The sequence below is a fragment of the Gopherus evgoodei genome, chromosome 2 (genome assembly GCF_007399415.2).
Source record: "Gopherus evgoodei ecotype Sinaloan lineage chromosome 2, rGopEvg1_v1.p, whole genome shotgun sequence".
In the NCBI taxonomy this organism is placed as follows: Eukaryota; Metazoa; Chordata; order Testudines; family Testudinidae; genus Gopherus; species Gopherus evgoodei.
The window spans coordinates 147,612,332-147,632,739 of NC_044323.1; the positions used below are offsets into that span (position 1 = coordinate 147,612,332).

At 62.0% G+C, this 20,408-nt stretch overlaps 2 protein-coding genes across 3 annotated transcripts; both read left to right on the plus strand.

The window, feature by feature from the left end:
• Window positions 1–125: 125 nt before the first annotated feature.
• POLM (DNA polymerase mu) lies at window positions 126–7,046 on the plus strand. Of its 2 annotated transcripts, none has more exons than XM_030549506.1 (11): window positions 126–596; window positions 1,322–1,502; window positions 1,712–1,801; window positions 2,028–2,198; window positions 2,676–2,747; window positions 3,654–3,774; window positions 4,201–4,333; window positions 4,653–4,755; window positions 5,003–5,236; window positions 5,668–5,751; window positions 6,824–7,046. In XM_030549506.1, the coding sequence occupies exons 1-11, from the start codon at window positions 415–417 to the stop codon at window positions 6,908–6,910; spliced, it is 1,458 nt and encodes a 485-aa protein (XP_030405366.1). In that variant the 5' UTR covers window positions 126–414; the 3' UTR covers window positions 6,911–7,046. The 2 variants fall into 2 exon arrangements, with proteins under 2 accessions (XP_030405366.1, XP_030405367.1); XM_030549507.1 differs by having other exon boundaries at window positions 5,003–5,100; window positions 6,824–6,910.
• An 8,955-nt stretch (window positions 7,047–16,001) lies between these two features.
• LOC115645000 (heparan sulfate glucosamine 3-O-sulfotransferase 1-like) lies at window positions 16,002–17,234 on the plus strand. The gene has a single exon (XM_030549414.1). It carries the CDS (start codon window positions 16,002–16,004, stop codon window positions 16,803–16,805), a length of 804 nt encoding a protein of 267 aa, XP_030405274.1. The 3' UTR covers window positions 16,806–17,234.
• The last annotated feature ends 3,174 nt before the right edge of the window (window positions 17,235–20,408 follow it).

A 20,408-nucleotide genomic window follows, 5' to 3' on the forward strand; every position in this document is an offset into this window, starting at 1 on the left:
GGGGAGGGGAGCAGGGGAAGCCGCGCCCCGGGCTCGCACCTGGCAGCCCCGGGGGCGTGGGCGGGGCTATATTTGCATAAGGGGCGAGGCTGCGCCCGGCCCTGACCCACGTGGGGTGGGGGCTTTTCCGCCTCTAGCTCATGCGGCGCTTCTGAGCTGGGGAAGTTTGGCTGGGGGCGGGGCAGACAGGACCCCCCCCCCATTAACCCCCATGCAATCCCCCTCCTCCAGAGCTCCCCTTAGAAGCCCCCCAGCCCTATAACCCACCTGTTCCCCACAGCTCTGGCCTGCCCCGGCCCCCCTCCCTGACCCTGCTGAGCTTCCAGGGGGCCCTGCTGTGTGGGGGACCCTGTCACTGATCCCCCCCTGTGTTCCCCTAGCTCCCTGCCTGGCCGGCCCGGGGTTCCCCTGGCCATGGCCCTGGTGCCCCTGAAGAGGAGGCGAAGGGCCCCCTCCCCACCGGCCGGGCCCCTGGGCGCTGGGCGCTTCCCTGCCGTGGTGCTGTGCTTGGTGGAGAAGCGGATGGGGGCCAGCCGCCGGGCCTTCCTCACCCAGCTGGCCCGGGCCAAGGGCTTCCGCGTGGACGGGGCCTACAGGTGAGAGGGATCAGCCGCCCCAGGCCGAGGGGTAAATGGGGCAACGCCCATAGACCCCAGGGCTGTTGCCAGCCCCCCACAGCCTCACCTGACCCCTTGCAGCCCTCCATAGCCTAGGGAGAGCAGCTGGGCAGGACAAGGCACCTGTGAGTGCAAGGCCTGGTAAAGCTCATACCAGCTGGATGGCTGCGGCTGTGCCCCTTCCCCTGCTCACTCGTTGGTGTCATCCATCACCCCCCTCCCCCAACCTGGGGTTGCTGGGGCCCAGAGCGAAGGGGCACCCTGATGGTGCCAGGCTTGGCCAGTGCCACCCCTGGCCTGATCTACCCCGGGCTGAGTGGGGTGACACGGGAGGGGGATGTGGCAGGTTTGGGACACCGGGTCTGGTGTGGCACCTAATGGATCCAACTGAGTCTGGGCAAGGCACTGGTGGGTCCAGGTGGGTTGGATCCCCCTTACCTGGTACTGAGAGGTGTTTGGAAAAGCTACTGGGTCTCTTCTTCCCCATGAGATCCCAGGGCTGGGACAGCAGGGGCTGCGGGTCGGGAGTGAGGGGCACCGGCAGAGCTGTGGGGAGCCCAGGGCTGGGGTAAGTGGAGGGGAGGGCCATGCTCTGTTCTAGCCTGAGCCCCCCAGACTTGCGTTGCTCCCCCGATTCCCTTCTGGGGTCCCAGCCTGACACCCCCTCTCCTCCCTTTCTCCCCCGCACGGTGGCGGCTCCCCAGTGCCGCAGTGACCCACGTGGTGTCGGAGCAGAACTCGGGGAATGAGGTGGCCCGATGGCTGGAGCAGCAGCGGGAGGAGTGCGGTTCTGGGGGGGACCCTGCCCTGCTGGACATCAGTTGGTTCACGGAGAGCATGGGAGCCGGGCGGCCTGTGGAGATCGAGTCCCGGCACCGCCTCAGAGTGAGTTGGGCTGGGGGGAGCCAGGGAATGGGGTGGGGGGATCCCACAGTGAGGGCACAGACAAGAGTAGCCCAGCGGGAAGCAGGGCAGGGGCTGGTTATGAGGCACTCCTGGCCCCTGAGCAGAAAGGGGAGATAGGAGATGCTGGGGGTTGGGCAGGGTGAGGGTCTCCTGGGTTCCTGGCACTGACTCGCTCCCCCGCCCCCCAGGTGACCGCCCTGGCTCCACTCAGGCAGCAGATGGCACCGTATGCCTGCCAGCGCCGGACCCCGCTTCTCCACAGCAACCAGCCGCTGACGGTACAGGCTGCCCCCCAGGGCCGGGGAGAGGCTAGGACCCCAGGACTCCTGGGCGGTTGAGGGGGCACGTTCTGGGGGTGGGAGCTGGGGCAGTACGGGCAGGGGAGGTGGGAGTTGAAGCTGGGGGAGGGGATTGGTCCTGGGGGCACTTGGAGTTCCCCTGGCTGCCCAGGGGCTGAGCTCCAGTTCCCGGTGCCCAATTGGGGGTGACTCTGCTCTGTTCCAGGAGGTGCTGGAGACCCTGGCGGAGGAGGCGAGTTTCAGTGGCAGCGAGGGGCGCAGCCTGGCATTTACCAGGGCAGCCTCGGTACTGAAGGCCCTGCCCGGCCGGCTCAGTGCCCTGGAGGAACTGGGGCCTCTCCCTGGCATTGGGGAGCACTCCCGACGGGTCATCCAGGTAACCCCCCACCCCCAGACTAGCCCCAGAGGGCCCCTGGGAGCCAGGCCTTGGGGGGGTGGCCTGATCTGGGAGTACTGAACCTGAGAGAGCCAGAGAGACCCTGCAGCTCCCCTGCTGACCCTGCTCCCCCCAGCTCTGCAAGTGCCCCTCACCCCTGACCTACAGCCCCCTACCATCCCAGCTGGGCCCCCAGCTCTGCCAGTGCCCCTCACCCCCGACCCACAGCCCCCTGCCATCCTAGCCCCTCCCCCACAGCTCTGCCAGTGCCTCTTGCCCTGACCCACAGCCCCCTGCCATCCCTGCTCCCCCCAGCTCTGTCAGTGCCCCTCACCTCCGACCTGCAGCCCCCTGCTCTCTCAGGTCGGAGTTGGCACCAGGGTGTCGTGTCCTGCAGCGAGGGGCTGGGCTGAGGGCACCGCTCAGACCCCACGGGAGGGGGCAGGCACTGGGCTCAGGGCTGTCTCTCTCGGGCAGGATGTGCTGGAAGATGGCGTCTCGGTGGAGGTGGAGAGAGTGAAGCTGTCGGAGAGGTACCGTACTATGAAGGTACCAGAGCCGGGTGGGGCTCGTGGGATGTTGGGCTGGGCACTATTGGGGGGTGGCCTGGGGCCCTGGCACGGGGGCCTGGCTGCTGCCCCCTGCTGCTGGGAATGAGTGTCTGATGCCCTACGCTGCTCGCGCTTGGTGGGTGGGGCAGGTAGGGTGGGTTCTGTCCCATAGGGGCATGGTGCCATCCTGCGCCGTGCCGCGGGGCTGGAGCTGGGGACTGGCTCGGACTCGGCAGCCCTCAGAGAGATACTAGAGTCCGAGTCTTCCGGCTCCATCACGTTGCTTGCCCCCTGGGAGCCTCCCCCAGTGTGTCTATCACTCTCTCTAGGCTCTGAGCTGGGCAGACGCTGTGCCTGGCTTCAGATGTGGTGGTCACTGAGCTGAGGATTTGGTGGCTGCTCCCTGCTTCCCTCTGGTGGCAGCTTTAACCACCTGCTGGCTCCAGTGGATTTATGAGCCCTGGCCATGGTGTTGAAAAGGCTTAGACGGGTTCCCTCCTGATGGGAATGTGGGTCAGCCATGACTAGACCCCATGGCGTGTCTTTTACAGCCTCTCAGTGAGGGACCTTCGCAGTACAGGCTGGAGCTATAAGGTGTTTGACAGGTTAATTATATGGTACAGATGCCAGTTGAGCTGAAGGGGGATCCCCGTTAGCAGTATAGGGCCCAGGACACCCACCTGAGCAATTACTAGATACATGAAACACTTCTGGGGAGCTGGCACTAGCACCCAGGTCTCCCAGCTCCTCTGACTTGGTTTCCTGAGCTAACAGAGCGCTCCCACGGCTGCCACTGGTAATAGTTGCTTTATCCTGGCTGCGAGTGCAGCCACTAGAGGGTGACATTGCACCAGTTCATGCACAGCTGACACCACCTGGAATCATCTGGCTCCTATCTCCTCAGCTCTTCACCAGGATCTTCGGAGTTGGGGTGAGGACGGCCAGCCGGTGGTACCAGGAGGGGCTCCGGACGCTCGTGGACCTGCAGGAGCGGAACACCAAACTGACCAGGCAGCAGCAGGCAGGTGAGGAACTGCGGGGATGGACTGTGACATATCAAACGGGGGCTCTGCCCAGAGGCTGCTGGACGCACTGTGGGTCTCTCAGGCTTGTTCCTGGCCTGTACTGCCCATCGTTGTCACATGGACCCTCTGTGCCCTGGCCTGGACTCTGCAGACATGGGAGGGATGAGTCCCCTGGGGCAGGGAGACATGAGCTGGGCTGGACCTGGGGTGCGGCTAGTTTGGTATTTTGGGCCCCCAGTAGCTTTCCGTGGTGGCCGTTGGCTCCTGACACGAGGCACTGATCCCGGCAGCCTCACAGCCAGAGCCGGAGTGGCCCATGCAGCAGGGCTCGGGGCAGACCTAAGGGAAGGGAACCTCGCACCTGTCTCCCGGCCGGTGACTTGTGCCCTGGGATCCTGAGTGACGGCCCCAGTGGTTCTCCTGCAGGGCTGAGGCACTATGAGGACCTCAACACCCCAGTGGAGCGTGGCGAGGCGGAGTTCATCGGCCAGATGGTGCAGGAGGCTGTGCAGCGGTTTCTGCCTGGAGCCTCAGTGACGCTGGCCGGCGGGTTCAGACGGTAACGGGCTGGGGGCCTGCTGCCTCCCAAGTGGAAACGGCAAAGAAAGAACCAACGTCAGGTCTCCCTGGGAGCGTGCGTGGTCATGCTCTCCCAAGCATGCACGGCTTGTGTGTGTGTGTGGGGAGGAATCCCAGGTGGGGAATCCCAGGTGGGGATCCCAGCCCCAAACCAGACAGGCCCCCTCTTCTTAAACCCCCTGGGAACGGGAGATCCCTGCCGGCCCTGGGACGTATGGGGCCCCCGCTGGAGCTGACCTGGCTGCTGCTGGGCTGGGCTCTTATGTGCTGCTGAGCGACCTTCCGTTTCTCCCCCGCAGGGGGAAGCCGCACGGCCATGACATCGACCTGCTCCTCACACACCCCGAGGCCGGCAGAGAGGCGGGGCTGCTGAGCCGCGTCGTCAGCTGGCTGGACAGTCAGGTGGGGGAAGGGCGGGATGTGGGGGTACAGATGTGGGAGAGCAATCCCAGCTCTGGGAGGTGGGTGGGGGCTGGTGGTTAGAGGCGGGGAGGCTGGGATCCAGGATGCCTGGGTTCTCTCCCTGGCCCTGGGAGGCGAGTGGGGGCTGGTGGTTCGGGGTTGGCACTATGCAGGTGGGGTGGGTGGCCCTGGAAATACCCTTAGTGCCCCACATGGCTGAGGTGCTGTCTGTCTCTCTCCGGACCAGGGTTTGATACTCTATCAGCACAGCCAGGAGAACAGCTTCACGCTCCACGAGAGCCCTGAGGCACCTGGGGGCAGGGACTTACTGGACCGATTTGAGAGGTGCTTCTCCATATTCCGCCTGGAGGTGCGGGGGGGCCCGGGTGCTGCCCGAGGCTGGAAGGCCGTCAGGGTGGACCTGGTCGTGGCTCCAGTCAGTCAGTTCCCGTTTGCTCTGCTCGGCTGGACCGGCTCCCGGGTAGGTGACTGCCCAAGGCAGGGGGAGCTGAGAGATGTGGGCGAGGCCTGGACCTCCGAATCCAGGCGTGGCAGGTGCCAGAGATGAGCCGGCCCCTACAGGGGAGGCTTTGGGTTCTAGATCCTAGCCCCGCTCTGGGGTGGTCCTAGATTTGAGCCCGTCCCACCCTATGGCAGGGTCCTGAGGAGGGGGTTAGATCCCAGCCCCGCCCATGCTGAGCTCTGAATCCAGATTCAAGCAGCCCTTTCCAATGGGCCAAACACCCCCTGAGTCCAGATGCCCCACATGCAGGGGTGCCAAGATCTGAACCCGGGTCAGCACTTCCCAGCTGGGTCTGAACCAGACCTTTGGGGCCCTGAACTTGGGCTCCAAGTCCCTTGGCCTGCCGGAGTGATCGGTGCTAACTCTGGGCTCTGCGCCCTTCTCCCCAGCACTTCGAGCGCGAGCTCCGGCGCTTTGCCGGTCATGAGAGGAAGATGGTCCTGAACAGCCACACCCTGTACGACACCAGGCGGGTATGGTTCTGCGCATGGATGGGGACGTGGGGCTGAATGGATGGGGGTCCGGGAAAGCCTCGTCTGGCGTTTGATCCTGACCCCTGGTGGTGACGTGCCTGCAGACACCTGGCCCCCACAGGAGCCCTCCCCAAGGCAGGCGGTTGCACCCTTTGCTCTGCAGGAGGGATCTCCAGGCCCTTGCTACCCCTCTCGAGGGGCACCAAGGTGCTGAGCCCTACCTACGACCTCTGCATACCCTGGCACTGTCCTCTCCCAGACCAGACACCCGCTCCCTGCCATGCCTGGCATGAACCGACTCCCCAGGCGCGGGCAGCCCAGTGATTGACAGGTCTGGATGGAGGGTTCCCGACTTCGGGGTGGGGGGCAGCGAAACCCAAGGTCCCTCTCGCGCGGCTCAAGGGTGCAGCAGCCCTGGTACGCCTGGGGTAGCTCCAGCACGGCTGAGCTGACAGCGCGGGAAGCACTAGCCCCAGGAAAACGCGTGGTGTTTGTGGTTTGTGGATCCTCTGATGGTTGGGGACCCCCCAGCATGTGGAGGGGGAGAGTCGTGTGGCTGGTGCTGCGTGGCTTACAGCACGAGGGGGGTGACAGTGGCCATGGCTGGTGCTCGCCAGGACAGATACAGATTCTGGCCCCACCAGCTGCTCCCCACCCGACGTTCCCATTCATTAACTCTGCCCCCCTCCCCTGCAGAATGATGCCAGCTGTTCCCCTCCCCCTGCCAAAATACTCCTATAGCTCGTAGAGCTCTGCCTGCCTCCTGTAACCATCCTGATTGGCTGCCCTTCCCCAGGAGGTGGGGCAGTGGGGAAGGCAGCTAATCAGAGTGGCTTTCTCTGCACAGTGCTGAACTCCCCTGGCACAGCCCCAGCGGCAATGAGGCATGGGGAGCAGGCGGCACATGGTGGCTCCGGGGCGGGATGTTGGTGTGGGGGGCTGAGCAGTGCAGTAGCAGAGTCTGCATTAGCCTGGCTCCAGCTGCCATGTAAGGACCCCCCTGCCTGCCCTGCGAGCTGTGATCACCCCGGGGAGCTGCTCTCAGCTCGGGCGCTGGTTTCTTTCCTTCCAGAACCTCTTTCTACCTGCTGCATCTGAAGAAGAAATCTTCCAGCACCTGGGCCTGGAGTACGTGCCCCCCGCGCAGAGAAACGCCTGAGCCCTGGGCCTGGGGTACTTGCCCCCCCAGAGACACCTCACTGCACAGGAATCTCCTCTCCAGCCCTGGAGATGCCCCCTGCTGCCACTCGTGCTGGGTGGCTCGTGTGTTCCCTGAGTGACCCAAGGGCTGATCAATAAACCCTCGGCTCCATGTTCCCCGCACTCCTGGCTGGCTGGTTGCTTGGTTCGGGGGAGGAGGACACAGCAGCTCTGCACTCTGCAGGTGGCAGTTCCTATCTGCCCCCCGCGAGCAGGGCTCTGTCTCCCTCTGCAGCAGCAGCAGAGGGATGGGGTCCCGTGGGCATAGGGCCAGGTGGCTGGGTGAGAGGGGAGTCCAGAGGGCGGTCTGGGGGAATGGGGTGTTGAGTCTAGGGGGTGCGTACAGCCGGGGCACAGCACACAGCTGGCTCCCACAGTGCCAGACAAGGGTCCACAGTGGTGCTATGGGGGTGCCCAGTCCCTCTTGCCGAGGAGTTGGACAGGCGGGCTTTGCCATGTTGTGTGCCAAGGCCTGGGAAGCTATGTTGGCATCTCGGTCTCTCCTGCCAGGGCCCAGCTGGCTGGGCTCTGTGCCAGGCATGCAGCGGGGCTATGAATATTTCATGGTGGTTCCCGCCATGACCCCATCACAAATGGCCCCCCTCATCACACTCAAGCCTTTCCGCTGGGGGGCTGTCTTCCAGGGTTCAGCACCTCCTGCCAGGGCTGCTCTGCGGGTCCCTGGGGCCTTCACCCCACTGGGGATGAGGGCGCAACCGCACGGTCACCACCCCTGTCTTCAGGGTGTGAGGAGCCGGGTGGGAATCAGGACTCCTGGGTTCCAGCCCTGGGAAGGGGCATGGGCTGGGAGTGTGGAGGGAGGCTTCTGTCCCAACCCTGGGGGGGAATGGGGTCCAGGGGTGGGATTGCACATCCGTCTACTGCCCTGTGCCCCCTTGGGGCCTCTGACAGGCCCATGGGTCACTGGGCCTCAGCCCCTAGCTGTGCAGGGGAATGAGCCAGGCGATCAGCGTGATTCACCTGTGCCTGTTTCCCTGCCTGATGCTGCTGAGATGGGGGAGGGGTTCAGCCCCATGTAGCTGGGTAAGCAGCTGGCTGCCCCTCCACCCCCCTCTGCAGCAGAAATGGCAGATAACGAAGTTGAAAAGCATCACTTGCGAGCTGGCCTGGAAGCTGCTCCCCTGCATGACTGATGAGTGCCGGGGGGGGTCCCAGCCAGCTCCTGTACGTTTCCATTAGTGGGGTACGGGGCCCAGGCAGCAGCAGGAGCTCAGCAGAGAGGCAGTGAGCTGCAGGGGCCAGGCTGGGTGCAATCTGAGGGCAGCTGGCACGTAGCGGGGCCTGGGGGTAACTGCAGGGTCGGGGCTGGACTCGCTGGGGAAGGCTGTAATTCCTGCAGGGAGGCGATCAGCAAGGCGGGGGAGCTGCCTGTCTCACTCCTGTCCAGGCCGGGCCCACCCTGGCTGTGCCAAGCTGGCTTTCCCCACTCAGAGATTGGCAGAGCAGGGCCACATCTGGGAGGTTCCCAGGTGGGGGAGGGGGCTCAGGAGCCCAGTTCTTGGGGGGGCTGGCACCCCGTACACCCAGTCCCCACTCCAGGGGCAATCTCAGCCCCCTTCCTGTCCCATAGGCTTAATGAATGGAACCCCCCCCTCGGGGGGAGTCCTGCTGTTTATGGGTGTGGGCCCGAAGTCCTAAGGAAAGGGCTGGCACCTGGGTTGGGCACTTGCACCCGGACTCAGGTAATGCTGTGCCTAACCCCTAGAAGTGCTGGCACCCAGGGGACCCCTGAGCTGGGTGCCCAGGCTGCCCCCCATGCGTGGGGAGAGCTGGCACCTGGGCCAGAAAACCAGCTGCCTCTTCCAGCCAGGAATGAAATGCGTGGGGGGGGCTAGGCCCTGCACCTGCCCCTCAGAGGTTTTTAGTTCTTGCTGGTCTGGGCCTCCAGGCATCTGCCAGGCTGAGGGCGGTGCCCATCTCTCCCCAGAGTTCTCAGCCAGAGCGAACGACATGCCATGTTGCAGCCAGGGCATCTCCTGGGATGTCAGCTGGGTTCGCGGTCCCGATCTGGGGCAAGAACTTGATCCCACATGCCCCATGAGTGCCCAGTTCCTGGGCTGTGGGCTCTGTGGGGTGGCGATGCTCTGGAACTGCTCCCCACAAAGCCAGTCAGGATTTTGGGGAGCCTCCTCTCCCATGGAGCAGACTGTCTTCAGGGCAAGAAGCTCACATGGCTTCACCTCCTGGGTCTCTCCTTGGAGCATTCAGCATATGCCCCTCCGTGCGCTTCCCACAGCGAGTCCGCCCAGGCGGGGTCCTGGGAAAGCCAGAGGGTCCTGCACCCCCACTTCCCAGTCAGACATAACTCTCAGCCAGCCAGTAAAACAGGTTTATTAGATGACAGGACCACGGTCTAAAGCAGAGCTTGTAGGTACAGAGAACCGGACCCCTCAGCTGGGCCCATTCTGGGGCCCAGTGAGGCAGACACCCCCATCTGCCCTCACTTCCCATCCCCAGCCAGCTCGAAAGTAAAACCCCCTCCAGTCCCTCCTTCTCTACTGAGTTCCTGTCCCGGGACAGGACACCTGACCTCTGTTCTCCCACACCTTTAGCATCCCCTTGCAGGGGGGAAGGGCCGGACCATTAGTTGCCACGGAGACAGTGTGGCCAGAAACTGAGGCACCCATACAGTATTCAGAGGAAACATTAAGAACAGTCCCACTTCCTCACAGGGGGTGCCTGGGCTCCCAGCAGCTCCTTGGCTGTGAGGCAGCCCCAGAACACAGGCTCCTTTGCACATGCCGGCCAGCGGAGAGGTGGCGCTTGCAGGGCCAGGTGCCAGCTGGGCAGGGGGTTGTCAGTGCCGATGGCGGATGCCCCTCGGCACCATTGTGGGCCTGTCCCTGCCCCCCAGATGGGTGATGCCACTAGCTGCAGCTTGGCAGGCCTGGGTCACATCCTGCTCCAAACAGGCCCCCGGTGTGGCCCTAGTCTGTTGCCAAGCCCAGCTGCTGTCCCCTTCCAGCATGGTCCCTGCAGGAGGGGCTGTGGGGACACTGGGGATCAGAGGTGCGGGGGGGGGGCAGACAAACCAGCTTGCATTGCCTTGGCCCTGGGGTCAGTAACCCCTGGAGTGGGGCCCCTGGATGGCTATGGTGGGATTCAGCTCAAGCTCTCCACATGACTGAGCGACTGGGAAGCGCTTGTGGTTCTGGCCCTAGAGGGGAGCAAAGAGCTGGCCTGGGCCTGCGACGTGCTCCCAGGAGCCAGGAAGCTGAGCCACAAGCAGGCCTGGATCCTGACATCCCACCTGGGCTGCCTCCTCCCTGGGGTCTCCTGCAGCTGGGCTGGGCTCCGACTGGCTGCTTCCCAACTCGCGCAAGCAAGAGGGCAGTGCCAAGATGGGGAAATGGGACAGAGCTCAGCAGGTGTGGGGCTGTGCATGCTGTCCCCTGCCTGCCTGTTCCTGGGGGGACTGACAGATCCCTGCTGCCCCATTCAGCCCAGGATGGCGCCGGAGGGAGTGAAAACATGTCCAATGGTTTCGGGGGGGGCTTCAGGAGCTGAGGACGATTCTCCACTCCCTTGTCAGGGCGGCTGCCAATATGGAGGGGGCCGTGCTCTCGGAGTGTATCCATGCTGGGGGCTGGGGTTCCCTTGCAGCTGCTCCCAAGAAATGGACCCATGGGTGCAGGGCAGGGTAGACGCGTGAGGGGCTGAGAGTGGGCACTGCTGCAGGAGAGCTGGGCCTGAGGCCTGCTTGAGGAGAGCAGCAGGGGAAGGGGCAGGTGGGGCAGAAAGTGGGCTTGGGGGCAGAAGGCTTATGGGTCCAGGGGCAGGAGTCAGGAGAGCTGAGCTGGCTGGGTGAGCTCCTCGGGGCAGCGCCTAGCCCCCAGCTCATTCAGAGCCGCTACTGCACCAGGCCAAGGGGCTGAGCTGGAACTCGGCGGGGGGGCGGGAGCCCCCCAAATGGGCAGGAGTAGGGGAGGGGAAGCAGCAGACTGCAAAGGGAGGGGGAAAGCAGGGTAGGGGGGAATGAAGGGAAGGGCACTGCAGAGCTTCTCTCAGCCTGACACTAATTTTTGAAGCCTCCCTTAATTATTTAGCACTGGCTGCCCCTGGGGAGGGCGAGGGGGAGGTCTGTGGGTTGTGAACTCTTGGCGAACCTGAGCTACTGAATCTGTGTAATTGTGTCACATACACCCATGGGAGGGGGGGAGAGCTGGCACATTTAAAGGGAAAATGTCCCGCTTTGGCGGGCGGGTAGGATGGGCTGGCAGCAGGGGGTAGGGGGTGGTGTTTGGGCCCATTTGCAATGCTCAGGCCAGACTCCATGGGTGGGTGGCCACCTCTAAGGCCCCTGAGGCTCAGGAGAGGGGCCAAGGATGAACTCAGCCCCCCCCCACACACTTACCAGAGGACAGACCACACCTGGACACTGGGGCTGGCACCCTCTGACCCTTGGCCTGCACTTTGCATCCCTGCATTAAAATCTTATGGTTACAGCACAGAACTGGGAGCCAGGACACCTGGGTTCCATCCCCAGCACTGGGAGGGGAGTGGGGGGCTAGTGATTGGTGGGGGGGGCTGGGAGCCAGGATGCCTGGGTTCTATGCCCAGCACTGGGAGTGGAGTGGGGGCTTGTGGTTGTGGGGGGCTAGGAGTCAGGATGCCTGGGTTCTCTCTCCAGCTCTGACTTGCTGTGTGCTTTGTGGTAAGCAGCTATTCCTGCTGGTGAGGGGGCCCATGTGGAGCTCTGTGTGTGTGGCAAGGGCGGGGCTGGGTACGCACCATACCAGGAGAGGGTACCCTGGGCTGGGAAAAGGGGGAGCTCCAGGGGTGTGGCTGGGGTAGTCACCCCCCGCCCCGGCTCCCGATTCAGCATGGGGGGCGGGGCCGGGGCGGTTCGGAGGCGGGGTCGGCAGGTTACAAAGACGCTGGCTCTGGCTCCCCAGAGCAGCGTGGACTCCCGGGCTGCAGGAGCGGTCCATCGGACGGAACGGGGGGTCCAGCGGCGGATCCCTCCCAAGGGTCTGCTCGGCGGTGTTGTTTCGCGCCCGGACCAGCCCGTGAGTTGCAGCCCCCGGCCGGCCGGATCCCGCCCCCATCCTGGCTCCGAGGGGAGACTCGGATCCAGTTTCAAGCTGCTCCTGCCTCCCCTGGGCTGGGATCCTTCTTGGACGGAGCGAGAGACACCAGGGCAGTTGGGGAAACTGAGGCAGGGTCAGCTGGAAGCGAGGGCGCCGCAGTGTGAGCGGCCCGGGCGGCTGGACCCGAACACGTGTTCGCAGGTGGCGGGTCCCTAGGGCAGCGCCGGGATATCGCGGAGGGAGCCCTCGTGTGACAAACCGCTGGGGAAATTGGGGGGACCTGGGGCGGGGAGGGATGGATATGAGGGATGGGTGACTCATGGGGCGGGGGCTGTAACCCATTTGCACTCGCTCCGGGAGGTCTGGCTCAGGCTGCCCGGGGCAGGCGGTGTTAGGTCACCTGCCCCCCTCCCTGTGGCCGGGACCGCCCCGGGCCTGGGCGGGTGCTTTTAACCCTCGCCTCGCCGGGCGGGCTCAGAGGACTGGTATGGCGAGGTCCGGAGAGTGAGGGGGCTGGTGCTGCTGGGGGCCGATCGCCCCGTCTCTTTAAACCAGCGAGCGACCTAGACCCATTGATCCGACCTCGCTCCCAGCACAAGCCGGGGCCGTGTCGCTCCCCCAGCACCATGGGAGATTTCTTCCCCTGGCTCCCAGCCCGGCCGGGAACGCCGCCGCCGCCCCCCAGGTGAGAGACCTGCCGGTTCCCTGGCTGGCACCTCGCCCCCCACGGGGGGCACTTTCCCCGGGGAAGCGGCGCCAAGCTGGGGGGCCCGGAGCAGGAGCAAGGGGGAGGGCAGGCCCCGGTCCAGATGCAATCCTGGAGGGGGGGGGCGCAGGTGGGGGCCGGGTCCTTGGTACGGGGCTGGGTCCCTGGTATGACGCCAGCCGGGGTCATTGGCACTGGGTGCCCCCCGGGCGCGGTGCCCCCCAGGAAAGAGGCGCTGGGGCTCGAGCCGTCCCCGGGATACCCGGCTTGGGAACTGCTGGGCCCAGGGGTGCCAGGTTCGGCCCCGACACGCCAGGGCACAAATTAAGCCCTGGTGCCCCCTCCTCGGCAGGCAGTTGGGAGCTGGGCCCGTGGCTGGGTCCCTGGGGCGCTACAGACACGTGGGGCCCCGCAGGCTGGGGCTCAATCTCCCCCATCCCCACAGTGAGGCGTTTGTCCCTTTAAACGCCCTCCCCGACCGCGGTGACAGTCCGCGCTTCCCCCTCTCCCCGCCTGGTTCTCCCCTAATTAGCATCCGCCAGGAAGTGGGGATAGTCCCGCGGGGCCGCCTCATTAGAGCAAGACACGTCACCGAGCCAAACAGCCCCCCCCCCCCCCCCCCGAGAGACAGGCAGGCCCAGCCCTGCCCCAGCCCCTCCCGGGCGGGCGCCACTAGCCCCAGGGGGAGCTGAGAAGGGGAGACCCAGCCAAGACCGCGCAGTTCCTTAACTGTAGAGCTGGGGAGAGAACCCAGGAGTCCTGGCTTCCAGCCCCCCCCCCCCCGGCCGCTTCCTCTCCCAGAGCCGGGGCGATCACAGTGGCTCGGTCTGTGCCCGCGGCGGATGCCGGGTCTGTGTGGGCCCGGCTGTGGCAGGGACTGGGCCGTTCCCAGCAGGGTTCCCGGCGCTGTACATGCTGCCCAGCCAGGCTCCCCGAGCCGGGAACGCGCCCCCCCTCCCCGGCAGCAGCTGAGAGCCTCCCCTGCAGCACAGGGCGCTGGGAGCGGCACCGCCTGCCTCGGTTTCCCCTCGCCTGGGGCGCGGAGTTTGCTGGGTCTCAGGAGCCTCTGCACACCCCCCCCCCGCGCAGTGTCCATGGCGACACGCCTGCCCCTCGGGGGGGGGGGGGGGCTGGGACACGGGGCTCGACGCTCAGTGACGCCAGCCGGGCTCCCTGGGCTCGGTTAGGGCGTCAGGCGGGCTGGGGAAGTGCGTCGTCTGGGGTCCCTCGTGGCCCGGAGCAGCAGCTCCTGTGGGGCGGGGCTGGCTGGGCACGTGGGGGTGTTTGTGTCGGGGGCGGAGGGGGGGCTGATCGCTGCACGAGGGGTAGGAAGAACCCCCCCCCGCAGTTTGAAACGAAGCGGGTTACTGCGGGTTTAAACTGGTGTAAATGGGACAGTCCGGAAGGTGGAGTCTTTAAATGCAGCTTGGAGGAGCCGCGTGACCCGCCCCCCCCCCGACGCTCTGGGGGGCGGGGGGCTGGGCCTGTGGGGGGTACATGGCTGAGGCAGTGGGGCTGGGGGCACCTGCGCTCTGCGGGGTCCCGTGTGCCAGGAGATGCCTGTAATTGAGGAGGCATCAATACCAGAAGAGGGGAAATTGCTTTTGTAGTGATGGTGTTAAACCCTCTCTCCTGGTATTGACACCTCCTCAATTACTGGGAGTGGATCAAATCCACCGTGGCTGCATTGGCCTTGTCAACACTGGTTCTCCCTCCTCTCCATGTGTCAGTATGTCTGTGCCGGTATCTGTAATTTTCACTCCCTGCAGCTGAACAAGTGGGTTTTAGCCCACAAAAACTGATGCCCAAAGAAATTGGTTTGTTGTTAAGGTGTGACCAGACTCCTGTGCCCTTGTTTTTTTGGTGGGGCTGGGCACTGGGACACATTTTCTGAAGCCCCTGGGGGAGATCCCAGTGGGGTCCCAGCCCAGGGAAGATTTTCCATGGGGCCAAGGCTCTCCCTTGCTCAGCCGGCAGGCTGGTGCCCTCCTGCCCCAGGACAGCAGCAATGCAGCTCAAAGCTCTGCCCCTGCTGCCAGCCTGCTGCCCTGAAGTTAGTCCCTCTGCTGGGGTGGGGAAAGGGAGGCAGAGGGAACAGGACCTGCCCAGGGTTTCAGTGTGAGTCAGTGGCAGAGGTGAGAACAGAACCAGGTCCCTCAAGGCCCATGCCACCTAATTTCCTAGCTCTGGGCTCAGCTTGTCCAGAACCTGGGGGGACTGGTCTCTACTGGCCCCTTCCCAGGGCTACTCCCCAGGCCAGGAACAGGAGGGCGCAATTCTTCCTGCCCACACATCTGTGTCCATGTCTGCCCACCCCTGCCTCTGCTCAGCCAGTGCAGCCTAGCCCCTCCCCCCCCAAGTCACTGCTTGTGACATCTCCTGCCTTCCCCACCTGCGGACAAGGGCCCAAGGCCTGTGCTTTCCAGCCAGGGATGGGGGAACAACCTGGGGGAGGGGGGGCTGCTGCATCCCAGAGCAAATGGCAGGTGGTTTCCGGAGCCTGGGATCCCGTCTGCACAGCAGCAACTTTCCAGGGCTGGAGTGAAAGTCTCCTGAGCTCGGGAGTGGGGCCCTTCCTTCACTGCCCCCCACCCCACATGAATGGTTGGCACTGCAATACCAGCAGTGGCCACTAGAGGGCAGGCATTGGCTGGCAGTGTCCTTCATGGGGCAGGGAGCAGCTGGGTTGGAGGCTCCAGCCTGGGCCCCAGGCCAGCCCAGCTCATCAGGAGGGGCCGGGGAGTAGGGCCTAGTAGAACAGAAATCCTGCCCCCCCCCCCCTCAGCTCCTTCTCACTCCCCCACCCTGGGGCCCATGAGAGAGGGAGCACACCCCATCACACCAGTCCTGCTGGGCTGAGCTGCTCCAGCTGATGCCCCATTTCTCCCCTTTCTCCCACAGGTAGCCAGCAGGCCCCAGCTGTGGTGGCTGCACCAGGCATTGAGGGGCTGGATACTCGAAGGAGGGGCCCAGGAGCAGAGCTGCACCAGGAAGCCGACCAGAAACAGTGCCAGGAAAGGGGCTCTACCAGCCAGGAGCAGGGTGGGACCTGGGGGCAAGGGAGGGGAGGCCCTGCAATTAACCCTGGTCATGGAAGGAGGTTGGGTGTGAGCTGAGCAGCCTCATCTATGCAGCAGTCTCACCAGTCTACTTGTGCCCATCTATCCTGGGCAAGGGCAGCCATGGCCTGCTGGTGGGCCAGCTGGCTGCTCCTGCTGGTGGAGGCTTGGGGGGCCCACTTGGCACAGGGGATGCTGGAGCCCTGGGCCCAGGAGGCTCCATGGCTGGGAAACATGTCCACATTCCAGGCCAGTAGCCTGCAACGGCGCCTGCCCCAGGGGATCATCATTGGGGTGCGGAAGGGGGGCACACGGGCCCTGCTGGAGATGCTGGCGCTGCACCCCCAGGTGGCCGCTGCCCCTGCTGAAGTGCACTTCTTCAACCGGGAGGAGAACTACCGCCGGGGACTGGGTTGGTACCGCCAGCAGATGCCCTTCTCAGGCCCCGGCCAGCTCACCATGGAGAAGACCCCAGGCTACTTCTCCTCCCCGCAGGCCCCTGAGCGCGTCCGCGCCATGGACCCTGCCATGCGGCTGCTGCTCATTGTGCGGGACCCGGTGGAGCGGCTGGTGTCTGACTACACCCAGATCCTGCACAACCGCCGGGCGCGGTGCAAGCCCTACCCGCCCCTGGAGAGACTCCTGCTGCGAGGGGACCGGGGCCTCGACATCCGCTACAAGGCCATCCAGCGCAGCCTCTATGCCCTGCACCTAGCCCCCTGGCTGGCTGCTTTCCCCCTGGCCCACATCCATGTCGTGGACGGGGGCAGCCTGATCCGCGAGCCCCTGCCTGAGCTGCGCCGTGTGGAGCAGTTCCTGGGCTTAGCACCCAGCCTGAATCCTGACAATTTCTACTTCAACCAGACCAAGGGCTTCTACTGCCTGCAGGCCGGGGCCCACCAGCACTGCCTGGACGACTCAAAGGGGCGGCCCCACCCACCCATCGCTGAGCAGCTGCTGGAACAGCTCTGTACTTACTTCAGTGCCCACAATGAGCACTTCTTCAGCCTGGTGGGGCGCACGTTCAACTGGTGCTGAGCTGGGTGAGCCCTGTGGGGACAGAGCCCCCCAGGCAGATGCTGTGAAATCAGGGGGAGAGGGGAAATTGGTGGTAACAGACTGGGCAGCTCTCCCCAGCCCCCCTGTTCAAAGGACTTAGGTGCTCAGAGCAGGCTGTGAGGGGGCTCCTGCTGGGGCTGTATCTCCTGGACATGGGAGGGTAGATGGGAAAGGGGGTGGGAGAAACCAATCAGGGCAGGAGTGCAGGGCTCTCCCCACCCTGCAGGGACAAGGCAGAGGCCCACAGATGCCCCAGAAGCACACTCCTAAAAGGGTCCAGAAAGAAACATTTGCCCTGCAGAGCTGTGGGGTGAGGCAGGTGGGATGAAGGGACAAGGGGCTTCTACAATTCAGGGCATCTGCCCTCCTCAGGCTGCCAGCTCTCCACCTGTCACCTCCGGGGGGGCAGGCAGGAGACTCACCTCTCCCAACAGAGGCTGCTTGCCAACAATTCCCCAGCCAGCTTGCAGTGCCTTCTCTGCAGGTTACACACAGCGTTACAGGCTCCAGCTCTACCTAAGCAAACCCCAGCCTAAGGCAAAAACCCAACAGACACCCCCCTCCCTTGGTTTAGGGGTTGTCTTTTGCAGCCCAGGGGTGTCAGGCTCACTCTGGCTGTGGCAGGCTGGCAGCTGAAGCCAGGTGCCCCCTTATCCCGGCTTTTGGCTGACTCCTACCTGGAAGGGAGCGCAGTGTGTGGTCACAGTGCAAGCCATTCAGGCTGCAGCCCACAAGACTTCCTGCTCCCCTCACCCCACTGGGCTGGAAGCCCAGCCTACACCTCGCCCAGCTGTTCCATCTCTGCTGCCCCCTGGTCACCCACAGCCATTGCAGGTTGGTGCCTGTGAAGCAGCTGGCCCATTTCCCCCGCAGGCAGCCAGCTGCCAGCCCAGTTCCTCCCTCAGGCAGAGCACCCAGGCCCTGCACTTTTGCCTGCACAGGTGTAACAGAGCTTAGCACAAGGTGGTTATTGCCCTCTAGTGTCTGGCTCTGGGAACTACAGATACCTGCTACCACTGTAGCCCAGCTGCATCATTAGAAACAGCAGTGGGGTGTGGTTTGGTGCTGGAATCACTCAGAGCCCATGGGTGGGTACATTTCACACCCCTCCCCTCCTCACATAAACTCAGAGCACAGCCTCATCACTCTAGTACTGAAGTATGCCCCTGCCAGCACGCCTAGCATGAGTGTTAACAGTGCCAGACCCCTGTCCTGCATGGGGTTTGAGCCATCAAAGATCCAGCTGCCTTGCTCTAGGTAGGAGTAAACAGAGAAGCCCCAGAACAGCCCATGGAGGTCACAAGGCTATGCACACAACTTCACACCCAGCCTGTACCTTAGTTCAGCTCCTGTGGTCCCCTCCCACAGGGTAACAAAGGTGACTGTCTTTTCATTCCTGTATCCCACTGAATGTCAGTGCTCTAACTTTGCCAGACAAAGGTTTTGTCATGGGTCTGCAGCACATGTCAGGGAGACCCAGCTGAACGGAGGCAGTGGTAGTGCTGGCACTAAGGATGGCTGCTACCAGCTGAACATGGATTAAGTTTGCTGAGATTTTTTTAATTGGGTACAACACACACTAGGGAAATGGTGTCTACATTGTTGGGGTGGTTTGTTCCCCCAACCAGTTCACGGTAATAAGGTACAGAATTGAGTCCTGAGCAAAAATCTCAGAGTCAAATTCCAATTTAGGTCCTTGCTCTGTAATAGAAAAGAGGAAAGTTCTTCCCCTCCACCCAAAGCTTTGAAATAAGAAAACTTTCCCTCTAAAAATATATATTTTTGAATGGAAAATGTAGTTAAAATTCTTCCACTGATGGGGTTAGATCCAATACATGCCACTGGCAGGAGTGTGAGGATTTACCACCCTGCCCACCGCCCCAAACATCCTGTTACATAACTGCCAGACCAGACATGGAGACTGAAGATGGTTATTCCCAGACTGAACACTTCCAATGTCAATTTCCAGGTTTGACCTGAATGGACATTACCATGCTGAGCACCTTCCCTAGGAACCTGTAAGAACTCCTTGCACTGAGGGCTAAGGATGGGCCTCTTGGAGGCAGCTATAAAGAGCCCTCTATCAAGTCTCCCTTCCCTATGTACATACTTTAGATTATGTTCAAGTCACTTCTTAACCCTCTCTTTGAAGAGTTATGTAGCTCAGTCTCCTGGAGTCCCTCACTATAAGGCATGTTTTCCAACACTTCAACAGTTCTCATGTCTCTCTTCTCAACCCTCTCCCATTTTTCAGCATCTTTTGTTAATTGTGGACACCAGAGCTGGACACAGTATTCCAGAAGCAACCCCAGTGCCAAATAATTTCACATTTTAGCTGTTTGATGGAAGAGCCACATTTTCACTGTTCTGATCTCAGCAGCACTGTCTCAGAGGTTTAGAAAGCCAAACCATTTAGACAGAAGAGAGGAAGGGAACTAACTACTGGTATGTAGCATTTTCTGTTTATACAAGCATGGCAGACATAGGACCTTTAGAATTCTTCAGATTCAAAGCTTTGAAAAGAGGCCAATTCTAGAGCAGGCTGAAAATAGTTAAACCAGTCTGATCAGCATTACAAGATACGCTATTCTGCATATTTCACCACACCAAGCTATTTTGCCACAGTCCTTGCTGCTTTCATATTCAAAACACAAAAAAGTCTCTCCTCAGATCTGACAGTGCTTGGTGCAGTGACAGTTCTCATAAGTGAAACTCATTCTCATGGGGACGACTGGTAGATAAGTTGGTGGGTAAAAAAAAATAAAACCTCTTTTTGAATTGAGAACTTATTTATGAATGCACAGATCCGTAATATTTTTGCTGTTACAAAAAGTGATGGACTCAGAACTGTGCCAACATTAACATCCAACAGGTTGGACTTGTGCTATTAAAAAAAAATCTGAAAGACAGAATCAGATGCTTTCAAGCAGCCATAAGGGGATGGAAATCAGAAACTAGTTAAATGACAGTTTACACTGTCAAAAAAATTTGCTCATTTAATCTCTGAAGCAGTAGGCAGAAGCAACAGATTTCAGCCCCATTTTCACCTCAGCATTTGCTCAGAAAGTGTTTTGAGGCAAGATGGTACTTGCTGTTAAAACAGTCTCCCTAACCAGAAGCTTTTGTTAACAGCAAGCACCTCTTGAACTACAGTACTCTTACCAGAACTAATGATTGCAGGTGAAGTCTCTTAAATGATGCTCAGAAGACCTAGCTTGAAACAAGTTGAGCACCAAGAGTTGAGCACTTGAACTATGTCACTTATTTCAAAGGTGCTGAGCACATCTCACTCCCATTGCCTTGCATGAGAACTGCAGGTGATCAACACCTTGGGGGCGAGGGGGAGAAAGAAAATCTGGCTACATTCTCTACCACCCCTCACCCCTTCTGAATAGGGTCTGATCAACCTGCACTTTGGCTAAAGAAAATGGGAGCTCTAGATACCTGTGAAAATCAAGGCATTGTGTTTCAATATCTAAATCTACATTTGTTTAACTCTGGGTACCCAAATTCCAAACTGAAGATTTTACTCAGGAATGGCCTTGAGGCTTAGAAGAGAAGTGATGCAGACACCCACTTGAT

What these genes read in the sequence shown, in the direction of transcription:
- POLM (XM_030549506.1), top strand. Translation starts at nt 415, where the DNA reads ATGGCCCTGGTGCCCCTGAAGAGGAGGCGAAGGGCCCCCTCCCCACCG. An exon ending in AGAGGTACCGTACTATGAAG is followed by an intron (nt 2,748 to 3,653) that starts GTACCAGAGCCG and finishes CTATCTCCTCAG; the next exon opens with CTCTTCACCAGGATCTTCGG. An exon ending in CCCTGTACGACACCAGGCGG is followed by an intron (nt 5,752 to 6,823) that starts GTATGGTTCTGC and finishes CTTTCCTTCCAG; the next exon opens with AACCTCTTTCTACCTGCTGC.
- LOC115645000 (XM_030549414.1), top strand. Translation starts at nt 16,002, where the DNA reads ATGTCCACATTCCAGGCCAGTAGCCTGCAACGGCGCCTGCCCCAGGGG.